The 12,782-nt window shown below is 41.6% G+C and overlaps 2 protein-coding genes across 3 annotated transcripts in view; one reads left to right on the plus strand and one right to left on the minus strand.

Moving 5' to 3' along the window:
• The window catches only part of ERGIC1 (endoplasmic reticulum-golgi intermediate compartment 1), a 101,386-nt gene extending 90,438 nt beyond the window's left edge, over positions 1-10,948 (plus strand). The window contains exons 9-11 of one of the 2 annotated variants that reach the window (XM_063120612.1): positions 212-334; positions 6,296-6,357; positions 8,061-8,143. In XM_063120612.1, the coding sequence (XP_062976682.1) occupies positions 212-334; positions 6,296-6,357; position 8,061 (186 nt within the window). In that variant the 3' untranslated portion in view covers positions 8,062-8,143. Of the gene's footprint in view, positions 1-211; positions 335-6,295; positions 6,358-8,060 lie in introns of both variants that reach the window. The other variant, XM_063120611.1, reaches the window with a different exon arrangement.
• The window catches only part of STC2 (stanniocalcin 2), a 363,863-nt gene that overhangs the window by 95,521 nt on the left and 255,560 nt on the right, over positions 1-12,782 (minus strand). The window lies entirely within an intron of this gene.

Genomic DNA, 12,782 nt, shown 5'->3' on the forward strand with positions numbered 1-12,782 from the left:
GACACACAGGGGATCCAGTGCTCAGGCAGGGGCAAACCCTGGATGATCCCAGGAGAAACCTTAGGTCTAGCTGTGGCCTGAGTCTTGATCTAAATCATTGTCTTGAAGAGTAAGAAGCAGCTGAGGGGGGGAAACATCTGGATGGAGTGCTATAAGATGTCTGTGGTCCACAATTTGTGCCTCTCATTCCTTGCCCTGCTTCCTTTTTCAGGAGTACGTAGCATACAGCCATACCGGGCGCATCATACCAGCCATCTGGTTTCGCTATGACCTGAGTCCCATCACAGTGAAATACACAGAAAGGCGACAGCCCTTGTATAGATTTATCACAACGGTAAGTTGCCATCATATTCACTTCTCCACTTTTAAGTTGCTCCCATATTTTCTTTATGTGTAAATGGAGCTCATATGATAGATAGCCAAGTCAGAAAAGAACCATAAATAAAGGAATATTTATTTATTCCTGAATAAATAAAGGAAGAATTTTGAACAAAATCTGAATCTACTTTTATATATCATCTTAACCTATGCCAAATTATTCCTTCTGCAAATCACTCCTCAGCCCTGCTGGTCTTGAAGTACAAGCTAACAAGAGTCCATGTCAGCTTCTGTGCTGTCTTTGGCTCCAGCCTCCTGGCACCCCCTGTAAAAAGATGCAGGAAGGAGCTGTTGGCGGGTCGGTTAGCAGCTCCATAACAGCATAGGAAAGGTATTGCTGGATCAGACTTGAAGGGCATTTTGTTCCCACAGTTGCCATTGGAAGCCCACAAGCAGGACATTATTTATTATTATTTTTATTATTTATTTATTTATATAGCACCATCAATGTACATGGTGCTGTACAGAGTAAAACGATAAAATAGCAAAACCCTGCCGCATAGGCTTACATTCTAATAAAATCATAATAAAACAATAAGAAGGGGTAATAATAAAACAATAATAAAACAATAAGAACAATAAGACATGAGTACAACAGCACATACACAGTCCTGCTTGTGTTCTCCAGCAACTGATATATGGAATCATGCTGCCTCTGGTATGAGAGGCAATATATAGTAGCCACCATGAATTTGTCTAACCCCATTTTAAAGCCATCCCAGCTAGTGATCATCATTAAACTGGCTAGTTTAGAGCTCCTTACTTCTGTCTCACTCCTGAGCTGCCTTGCTTGGCCATCTGTTTCCTTTGGCTTGTTCTGTCTTAACCCTCTTTGAGTCTGTATTTTCTCTGAATTATACCTGGTCCATTTTCCTGTTTCCTGCCAGTTTTACCCTTAGCTTTACTTGATCTGTCTGAATCTACACCTTCAGCCCCATTCCTGGCTTGCTCTCTGACATCAGCAGAACAAGCAGTCATAGCCCAATGGTGTCCCAACTTTGGGACCAAAGTTTTTCATAAAGGTGATGGACTCTAGTCTCCTGCACAATCTGAGCTCTAGTAATGCATGTCTTGTTTAGAGGTATCAGCCCTTTTCTCTACTAGAAATCCACCAGCAAAATGCATGTATGCCTTGCATCCATCATCTTTGCACTTCTACTATATTGAGACACTGGTCATCTTGCTGGCATTGAAACTAGAATGAGGGCAGATAGGGCTGCTATACGGTAGGATGTATCATTCCCAAGTCTTTCTAGTCCAGCTCAATGACTCTCTAGCCTGTCGTCATTTCGGCTGTACCGGCTTTTGCTCACACAGCCCGCTTGCCCTTTTGCATCATGGTTGCCCTGGAGACCGGCTAGTCGTCACTGCTGCGGTCTTCTGGCCCAGGCAGAGAGATTAGCCACTTGTGGCAGCTGGAGTTATTGTCAAGTGGGGCAGGCCCCAGAAGCATCCTGGATCTCGTTAAGCAGCAGATGCTTAGTTAAAAGCTACAAAGGAGGCCCATGGAAAGAGCACCTGCTGTTCCTTTTGTTGGGCAGTTTGTTTACCAGGCTGTACCCATGCAACTGTCACAGAAGCAGCGACATGTATTTAAGTGTATTCTCATGAGCACAGATGGGAAAAGGCCCTAACAACCTATGAGAGATTTTATCCAAGTTTGGAAACGTAAAATTATTATTATTATTATTATTATTATTATTATTATTATTATTATTACTATTATTATTATTATTATTGCAAAGGGAATGGAACCTTTCAGTATCCGCACTCTATGGGCGCTTTAAGCATGGCCGTTAGGAGAAATAGTATTGATATGGGTGTATGCCTGGTCAATGATATTTTGTAAGAGTATCATAAATGTGTGGATTTGTCTATCTAGGATGCAGTTTTGCATCCATTTTGGTTTTAAGGCACAACAAGGGTTTGTCTTGGCATGCATAAGAGTTGTTGGTAAAATAGTAGACGAAGGAATGGTGTCACTGAAAATTAGTACTGCTTTGCCCACATACCCAGTGGCTAAATAGAAGAGGAATGAGAGAATAATACTGAATGAGAGAAAAATGTGAACCGCCCAGAAGCTATTGGGCAGTATAGAAATGCAACAAATAAATAAATAACTACTAAGGAGGAGAGGCCCGTGGGGCGGGATGGCGTTGGATGAGCAGTGTCCAGGGATTCTGGGAGTTGTCATTCAAAACATCTGGAGAGCACCAGGTTGGGGAAGGCTGGACTACAGGTTCCCCATCCCTCATCTAAAGAAAACAGAAGCCAGGCAGACTGTGAGAAATAATCTATGATTGGGAGTGCTTGGGATGTGGAATGCTGGTGGAAGGAAGGGAACATGAAGGGCAGGGGGAGAAGGGGGGAATAAATTTTGTCATGCCCCAAATAGCTGATAGTAAATAACTGGGGGTGGGGGATTAGGTTTTGGAAAGTGTGTGCCGTGACTGAAGTTAAACTCCCCTCTCTGCAGTATGCAAGGATGACTCAGAGAGGAAGGAAAGGTAAAAGGGTATCTGTTCCCTTAGCTGTTCTCCAGACTCCCTCCCCCTGCTTTATAACAATAAAATGCTCATATTCAGGGTGGCATGCAGCCCCAAATCTGATCCCTTGAGCAATATATAGCACAACAGAGTAAGGCCTTGGGGAGAGGAGGGGGAGAAATTCCACCCCATCCCTGGAGTGACTTGAGCAGCACTGCAAGGCTCCTGTTCCCATTGGAGTGAAACTCTGGACAGGAGCACTCATCTTGCTTGGTGGGGATATACTGCAACATTTTGTTGCAGGTCTCATTGGTCACTGTCTAAAATAAATGTGTAGCCAAGCCCAAAGCAGGCAAGGAGGTGCCATGTATTGGACCTTTACACTTAGCACCAACCAGTGAAAGATGGATTACTTGTATCTCTTCATTTTCTGGAACTGGCATAGTAACAGTCGTCTGTATCAAGGGGACTTCTCAGCAGAAGGGGAATGTTTCTGCACACTTGGATCTCATTGTTAGCCTCTTGAGAAGAGTCTGTTTCCCTTAAATAAATAAAAAAGACTCCTTCCTTCCTCCCCCCACTTCTCTCACTGTATGCGCCTACGTTTGAATTTTGATCACGCCAAACTCAAAGGATTCAAGTACGTGCAGAGAAGGCAGAGACTAAGCAGATGCCAGGTACATGTGAGTCATAAGCGCTCAGTCATACAGAGCACTACAGAGTAATATGTTTTTCTCTGTGTATTTTTTTTTCTTGTATTTGCTGCTCTGAAGTCATATTTTCCTGTTCTTGATGCAAAAATGACATCCCGTCCTCCCTTTCTTGTGGTATTAAACCCATGTCAGCTGATCTGTATGGCTTGAAATTGCCGAACTCATTCTGCTGTTGTTTTCCCTAAAATGTAACTTCGCATCACTCTTGGTAAAAGGGAGGATAGATGGATAGGGAGGAATCTTGGACTATAATTCTCATCACCTGCAGCCAGCATTGGCTATGGTGGCTGATAATGATAAGAAGAAAAGGAGAGCCATGCTGGATCAGACCAAGGGTCCATGTAGTCCCTTAGTCTGTTCACTCAGTGGCCAACCAGCTGTTGACCAGGGAACCACAAGCAAGACCACCCACCCATTTCCCCCAGCAATTGGTGTATACAGGCTTACTGCCTCTGATACTGGAGGTTGCACTTAGCCATCAGGACTAGTAGCCATTGATAATTTTCTCCTCCAGGAATTTATCCAACCCCTTTTTAAAGCCATCCAAATTGGTGGCCATCACTACATCTTGCGGTAGTGAATTCCATAGCTTAACTATGCGCTGTGTGAAGAAGTACTTCCTTTTATCTGTCCTGAATCTTCAACCAATCAACTTCATGGGATGACCCCAGGTTCTAGTATTATGGGAGAGGGAGAAAAATGTTTCCCTATTCATATCCTCTGCAACTTGCATGATCTTGTACACCTCTATCATGTCTCCCTTTAGGCTCCTTTTTTCCAAGCTAAACAAATCCAGTTGTTTATAGGGTAGCCCCTTCATCTTTTTGTTGCCCTTTTCTGCACTTTTTCCAGCTCTACAATACCTTTTTTTTTAAGGTGTGGTAACCAGAACTGTACACAGTATTCTAAATGTGGTCACACCATAGATTTGAATAAAGGCAGTATGATACCAGCAGTTTTATTCTCAATTCCTTTTCTAATAAGGCCTAACATGGAGTTTGCCTTTTTTACAGTGGCTGCACACCACGTTGACATTTTCATCGAGCTGTCCACCACAACTCCAAGATCTCTTTCTTGGTTGGTAACCACCAGTTCAGGTCCCATAAGGTTATACTTGGTTGGGATATTTTGTCCCAATGTGCATCACTTTACACTTGCTTACATTGAACTGCATCCACCATTTGGATGCCCACTCTCCCAGCTTGGAGAAATCCTTTTAAGGCTCCTCACAATTTCTTTTTGTTTTAACCAACTTAAATAATTTGGTGTCATCAGCCAATTTGGCCACTTCACTGCTCACTCCTAATTCCAGATCATTTATGAACAAGTTGAAAAGGATTGGTCCCAATACCGATCCCTGTGGGACCCCACTATTTACTTTCCTCCATCGGGAGAATTGACCATTTATTCCTACTCTCTGTTTTCTGTTCTCTAACCAGTTACTGTTCCATAAGAGGACCTCTCCTCTTATTCCATGGCTACTAAATTTGTTCAGGAGTCTTTGGTGGGGGACTTTATCAAAAGCCTTTTGGAAGTCCAAGTAAACAATGTACAATGGATCACCCCTGTCAGCATGCTTATTTATACTTTCAAAGAACTCTAAAAGATTAGTGAGACAGGACTTACCTTGTGGAAGTCATGTCAATTATTTTTGAGAAGGACTGTTTACTAATTTTGTCTTTAGTAAGGCTTTCAACCAATTTACATTAAACTAAAATTAGACATTAAACTAACCAGGCTGTAATTTCCCAGATCCCCCCTGGATCCCATTTTAAAAATTGGTGTTACATTGGGAATTGTAGTCTAACACATCCAGAGGATGGCAGGTTGTGGGAAGGCTGACCTAGACTTTCTGACACTGAAGCATCTTCCCATTTCGCTGAGCTCAGTGGACATAAATATATGAGTTAAAAATACACATAGAAATGAGTAATTCCTCCCTCACTGCTGCTGCTACTTGCTATTAAAATATTGTCTACTCATATTGCCCACTTCCCTTCCCAATTTAATCACTGTTCCCTTAGGCTGCTGTCTCTATGTCACATGCTAATAGATGTATTTGGTGAAAGGTGGGGTGGGTGGGTGGTTCGGGGATGGCTTTCCCTCTGAGGAAGATTTATAGCTCATTTTTGAGCTGCTTTACAGCCCAAGTCTATAATATCTATTCAGAAACTAATCCTGCTGGGTTCAATGGGATTTGCAGCCAGGTGATGCACATGGGATTCTAGCCTTACAATGCAATCTTCTACATGTCTACTCAGAAGTAAGCCTCATTGAGCTGAAAGTGACATGTTCCTAGGTATGGGAGTATTGCTGCCTTAGATCATAAGAAGAGCTGTGCTGGATCAGACCAAGGGTCCATCTAGTCCAGCACTCTGTTCACATAGTGGCCAACCAGCTGTCACCCAGGGACCCACAAGCAGGACACGGTGCAACAGCAACCTCCCAACCATGTTCCCCAGCCACTGGTGTATATAGGCTTACTTCATTAAAGGATTAATTACTTCCAAAACTTGTTTCTTTTAAGTCTATCTCTGGGATACCCTTGTATTTCATCAGATTTTGAGAATCCCCCCCCCCCCCACACCCATTATTCAATATTTTGCTTTTCATCCATTTTCAACCTCATGATTAAATCTACTGATAGGCTTTATTATCTTGTGGCAGAAGTGTATGGATTTGCTCAGACACAGATAACATCGTCATCTCCCTATTTAGGTGATTAGAAAAAACTTTCAACGTCAATCTACTATGAAGATGCCTGGGATAAAGATGACATGGTACTATGCATACTAGAAACACTTTGATAACTGATAAATAAGGAAGTATAGAAGAGATGTGGGTTCAGTGCGCAAAATAGCCAGGGAGTGGTTAAACTCTTTAGTTTGTGATGAAAAACGAGCCAGGGAAATTTAGAATGGCAATTGCTTTGCCCTCAATCTGCTCCATTAATCCTGAATCAAACTGGTTTAAATTAGGGTTGTTCTTCCACCCTGTGCAAACACAGTAGTGTGGTTGTGCTTGCTTTTAACATTGCATTTCCTAAAGAGATTCAGTAGAATGAATGAAACAGTAGTATTTCCCTTTGCTCTCCAATTGTGGAAACATACCATTTCATATGCTTTGAGTGACAATAATATACTAGGTCTCTGCACAGAATAGAGAAGCAGCTTGACACCTTCCCTACCTACAGGGCTTAGAATGCAATCCTAAACAAAGAGTCTTGTAGTCTCTTAAAAAACTTAAATACAACAATGCAATCCTATGCACACTTCCTTGGGAACTTCCTTGAATTTTATGGGGCTGACTTCTGAGTAAACAAGCACAGGACTAAGCTGTTAGGCCTAATTCACATAAACAGCAGATGTGGCGATAAAACTGTTCTTGGACTGTATCACTTCAGTCTGCAGATGGTGGGGCATAGTTGAATGTTTCCCAATTTGGTGAGGGTGATTCATCTAGTTACTTCTAAGACCAACTCTTCTATGAGAATCATTTATGATTCTAGGTATTTGTCTCCTTTTTGTAAAAGCCAAACATGCATTTACCCAGTCTATGTGAAGGTGACTGAACTAGTTTCTAATGAACCCCTGATCCCAAAAGGGTTGCCAAGTCCCTGAGTTATATCCTCATTCCCTAGGGATGATTGGACTTCAGCTAGATGCCCCTCAGGTCGTGGTATTAAGAGTCAGCAGTCTGGTTCCATTTTGGTTCAAGTGGAGGCAATCTCTTTTGTTCAGACTTGGCTTGTCTCAAAATATTTCCCAGTGCCTAACCATTGCAACCCTTAAGTTCTGCCTGTCTAGCTGGTTCTCTGTGTGGTTCTGAGAGTTCTTGGAGGTTCTAGACTTCAAGATCCTACCTAGCGATTTACTTTGCTTCCAGGACTGCTTGACTACATTTCTCAGTGAAATTGGTACCAACAAGCGCCAAGACCATGGATTCCTCCTCCACACTATCAGCCTATTTAGATGATAGAGGATGTTCATAACCTTTGTACTATTAAGAAAGTCACCATATGATCAGCACACTACAGGATCAGGGTTGTGGTGGGCAGCTCAATGAAAATGTTGACCCAGTGTGCAGCTGCTGTGAAAAAAAGGCAAATCCCATCTGTCCTAGCCAGCATAGTCAATGGTGATGGATGCTGGGAGTTATAAGCCAAAACATCTGGAGGGCCACAGGATGCCCACCCCTGGTTTAGGATGTGTTAACTAGTAGCAAAAGGTGCATTAAAATATTGTCCAAGGGTATTTAAGGAAAAGTTGTGGATGAAGTAACGGCTAGAGTAGTTGGGTTTGAATGTGGAAAGGTAGGTTCTAATCCCCAGTCAGTTTACTGTCAGCCTCATCTATACTTCACTTAAAAATAGCTAAATGGAAATCGAGTAGACTTCTGCATGACCGAGGAGGACTTTCCTGTTCACTCTTGGGGGAAAACTCCCCAAACTATACTCATTCTTTTTTTTCTTTGCACACCTCAGATTTGTGCCATCATTGGAGGAACATTCACTGTGGCTGGGATTCTTGACTCCTGCATTTTCACTGCCTCTGAAGCCTGGAAAAAGATCCAACTTGGGAAGATGCAATAGCAAAGCAACTCTTATCCAGATCCTGCGGGGAAATGCAAAGAACGAGATGCCCACTGCTATCCATTGTTCTCCTTTGTATCAGTTTCAGTTGGTTAATGTCACTTGCTAGCTCCTTGAAAGCGTTTTAACGGAGCAAAAAATACCCCAAGAAAACCCAAGTCTCTGAAAGTTGGCAACATTAACAAGAGGCTGTGGTTGTATATATTCCATCCTCTGAAAATTATTTTTAAGGTTAGTTGCCTTTATGATTTAAAATCAAATCCTATGGATCTGACTAGTATAATTATTTTAAAAATCTCACTGATACTGAAGTTAGGGCAAAAACGTAGTTATGACTAATTTTGCAAATCAGATTTTCTCTCAGAACTCTGTAATTGGACAGAGTTTTATGATAAAATTATGCATTAAAAAAAGCCAAACTAGCCTGAATATTCAGAGCAGCAATAACAATACATTGATTGATTGGCTGTGAAGTATTTGTTCTCAACATGAATAGGAACAGGTTAGGGGAAATGGCACCATGATCTTTTTGGTGGTGCCTGAAATGCTTCCCTTTGCAAGCATGCCCACTCCCTGGGTGACATTACCAAATAGGTTTAAAATGTTATCAGTACCTGATTCTCCAGCAGAGTTATAATAAGGGAAGAGAACCGTCTATTTATTTTACTCTCCTGGGCTGTTAAAGTATTTTCACTTCTTTCCAGCAACTGAATATCCAGCCTTAATGTTTACACCTTGCATAAAGTAACAGAAAAAGTAGAATAAGGGCACAATCCTATTGGTTTGCGCCTCACGTCCATGCATCCAGTACCCTGCCAGGCTAAAACCAGCAGGATGGCAGAACAGGTGATCTTCGCCTCCCATCCTCTGATTGCTGGTTCTTTTTTATTGTTTTTTTGCTAGATGGCGCTTCATAGAGGGAGGGAAGGCGCCTAGAAGAAGCATAGCGTAGCTCATCTTTGCCTCTCCGGTCTCCTCCCCCTCCTCACCTGCCAGAGCATCCCTTTTCCCCTCTTCAAGGTCAGTTTTCCAACCTTGAGGGCAGCCAGCATGGTTCTTTCTGTACCTATGGGAAGGGAGACAGGTGAGGGGGCTGGATCTCTGCCTCCCTCTTCTGAGGTCTGAGCACTCTCTCCAACCTCGGAGGGGGGACTCCTACTATCCAGTGGCTCCCTCAGGCAATGACTTGGGGGCATAGGATTAGGCCCTTAATGAATTAAGAATATAATATGTTGCTTTTGTATATAAAGGGGAGTATCTTATCTGTTTCTGCATTTTTGTGAGTTCTTGTCCTGCCTTTTGAAACACATACTAGCCAGTTATCCAAGGTAGAAATTTTGAGTTGAAGGAAAAGCGAGAGTACTCAAGTAAGCTGAGTAGAAGAGTATTACTTTAAAAGGCATGTGGTGTATTGCAGAGATACAGAAAACACAGGACACATAGCCTTCAGTATGAGGAATCCAAATCCTTGTGCAACTTTTTCAATGATTTGCTCTTCTTTAAAATAATTTTAGATTGCTAACATTTGCCAAATTGACAACCACAATGGCAAGGGCATATTATTTACTGATTCATAGGAAATAGGTAGAGCACTGTGAAAAACAAGACGAGGTTTGCTATACAGAAATTTCTCTGCTGATGTATTTCAATCTTAAGTATAAAACAATAGTTTGTTCAAGCCCGCAGTAAGTGGAGGGAAGGCAGAAATACTGCCTGGTGTAGTTTTTAATATGCTATCAACATTGGCTCATAGGGAACTAGAATAAGATCCATCAGTTAATTTTCATAGACCTCAAATAGTTCTTTGATATATGAACCAAGTGATAATTATTGCATGCTTTGTACATTTTATATTACCTAGGATTGCACACACATCAGCTGTGTGTTCTCTAGGTTTTGCAATACTTCTTAAACACTAAGACTGAGTTCACATGAATGATAACCCACACTCAGTGGTTGAGTATAGGTTGAGTGTGGGCTGTTGTTGAACTGTGGGTAATCATGTTGTCTGAACTCAGTGCTTTTTCTACAGGGTGGCTTATTTTTATTAAACAAGCAACCCTGAGAACCTATGGTTTGTTGTTGGGTTGTGAACTGTGGGTTGATTATGATTAACAAGCCATGGTTTGTTAGCACAGCTGGGTTCAGACAACACAATAACCCATGGTTCAACAACAACCCACACTCAACCCATACTCAACCACTGAGTGGGGATTATCATGTTGTATGAACCCAGTCTAAGAATGTCCATGTTTCAGTTTTGAAAAAAAGGCATTCTTTTATTGTGGGAATAGTGTGTCTGGTCCTTTAAGGTTTACCTTCTTAAAATTTGAAAGTGTCAAATCAATACACTTTGATTAAATGACTTTGGCCCAGAAGTATTTCACAGTACAATTCTATGCATGTTTATTTGAAAGTAATGCCATTGAATTCAATGTGGCTTCCTCCTAAGTAAATAAGTATAGAATTGCAGTTTCAAACTGCCCAGTTTATCTGTTGAAATTTTCACTGTGTTATGGTGTAGGGAAGGTATTCACTTTTTTTCTTATAAAATTTTTGCTGATTGTGTCACCATCCCTTTCTTTTCTGATTTCCCCCCAATCTTTTTACATTGTAAAGCATCTTTAGAATTTCCCCCTACTTTTAATATGAAATGATTTATTATCTTGGTGTAAAACTGGACCTTGTAATTTCCTGTATCTTGTTTAATATTTTGATGGATTTTATACATTTTTTTCATTCGCAAAAATCAAGTTGAAAATAATACATGTGTGTGTTCATTTCTGGTTGTCTGTGTCTTTCTCACATGAAAATTAGAATGGGTCCTTCTGGTGCGGAAATTGAGTTTGTCTGCTGCAGTGTTATAAATTCATTCTCTTAATTATCATTAAGGAAACAAAAACAAACTGAGGAATACATCCATTGAAGAAGACATGATGTGTTCACTAAGGTATTTGAACACTGTGAAGAGAGTGCCCGTTTAAAAACTTTTCTAAGTAGAGCTTATAGAGTCCTCAACTGAGTTTTATTACTTTTGCAAGATTTCAATTTGTTTTGTTTTTGGAATCATCCATTCATAACCTAGCCAAATAGCTTGCCCATTGTAATAGCAATGACTTTGTTTAGATTCCTAATTTCTCCATGGGATGAACAAGCAACACCTATTCCAACATCAACCTTGTAATGTAGATCCCAATAATGTATCCCCTTCAGTAAGAACATACGAAGAGCCATGATGGACCAGACCAAAGGCCTATCTATTTTAGCATTCTGTATGCACAAGGACAGCTAAATGCTGGCGGGAAGTTCACAGCAGGACATCAGTGCCATAGCACCCCCACTCATATTCACCAGCAACTAGTATTCAGAGCGTACTGCCTCTGATGCTAAAGGGAAAATGCAGCTAGTATTGATAGCTTTATCCCCCATGAACTTGTCTTATCCCGTTTTAAGCCATCTAAGTTGGTGGCCATTACTACATCTTCTGGTAGCAAATTATTATTATTATTATTATTTATATAGCACCATCAATGTACATGGTGCTGTACAGAGTAAAACAATAAATAGCAAGACCCTGCCGCATAGGCTTACATTCTAATAAAATCATAATAAAACAATAAGGAGGGGAAGAGAAAGCAAACAGGCACAGGGTAGGGTAAACAGGCACTGGGTAGGGTAAAACTAACAGTATAAAGTCAGAACAAAATCAAGTTTTAAAAGCTTTAGGAAAAAGAAAAGTATTATATGAAGTACTTCCTTTTATATGTCTTGGAACTCCTTCCGTTGAGCTTCATTGCCATTCTACCTTTGATAGCAATTAATTTCCTCCACGCCAAAAAGGCAGGGAAGCCCCTTCGCCAGAGGGGATGAAGGACAGCTCTGCTCTGTCAACCAGTCTGGTGTGAAGGTGGGCCCCAAGTGCAGCCCCGCAGTTCATAGCCAGTGGGGAGGAGAAAGGGGATGGAAGTGGCCAGGCAGGGAAGGGAGGGAGCAAATTTCAGAGGGATGATTGACTATGCATGAGCCACATTTGCATTATGCATGAGCCCCTCTTTGGTGAGGGGATTGAGGGGCAAAAAAGTGGGGAAGGAGAAGGACTACTAGCGTCCATGGCGACATGGGCTTTGCACTAGTCTCTAATAACGCTTTCCACAAATTTACCTGGAACAGATCCTAAACTAACTGACCCAGATCCCTCCCCATCTCTTTTTAAAAAAAGAATTGGTGCTACCCTGCCCACTCCCTAAACCTCTGCTACAGAGACTGATCTTACGGACATGTTACATATGATGGCGTTTTCTGCTGACCTAGCATTCTGCCTTTACCCACCCAACCAAGCTGTCCTTGCTCCCCTGTCCTGAAACCGAACTCATTGGGTACAAACGCAACCTATTCTCTGCCTCCTATCCCATATCTGTGTTAACAGACAGCTCTTATGGGCAAGGTTTGGGGCTCCATAAAGGGTGAATGAGGAAGGGAGTACAGGGCAGTTGCTTCAAGTGTAAAGATGTAGGAACAAAAAGCATTTAGAAATAATAATCAGAGCAGCTACAGGTGAAGAGGTCAGGCCATTTACAGGGAGCAGAATGAAACCCTTCTGTCCTGCTGCTCTGT

The sequence above is a fragment of the Elgaria multicarinata genome, chromosome 3 (genome assembly GCF_023053635.1).
Source record: "Elgaria multicarinata webbii isolate HBS135686 ecotype San Diego chromosome 3, rElgMul1.1.pri, whole genome shotgun sequence".
Lineage (NCBI taxonomy): Eukaryota > Metazoa > Chordata > Lepidosauria > Squamata > Anguidae > Elgaria > Elgaria multicarinata.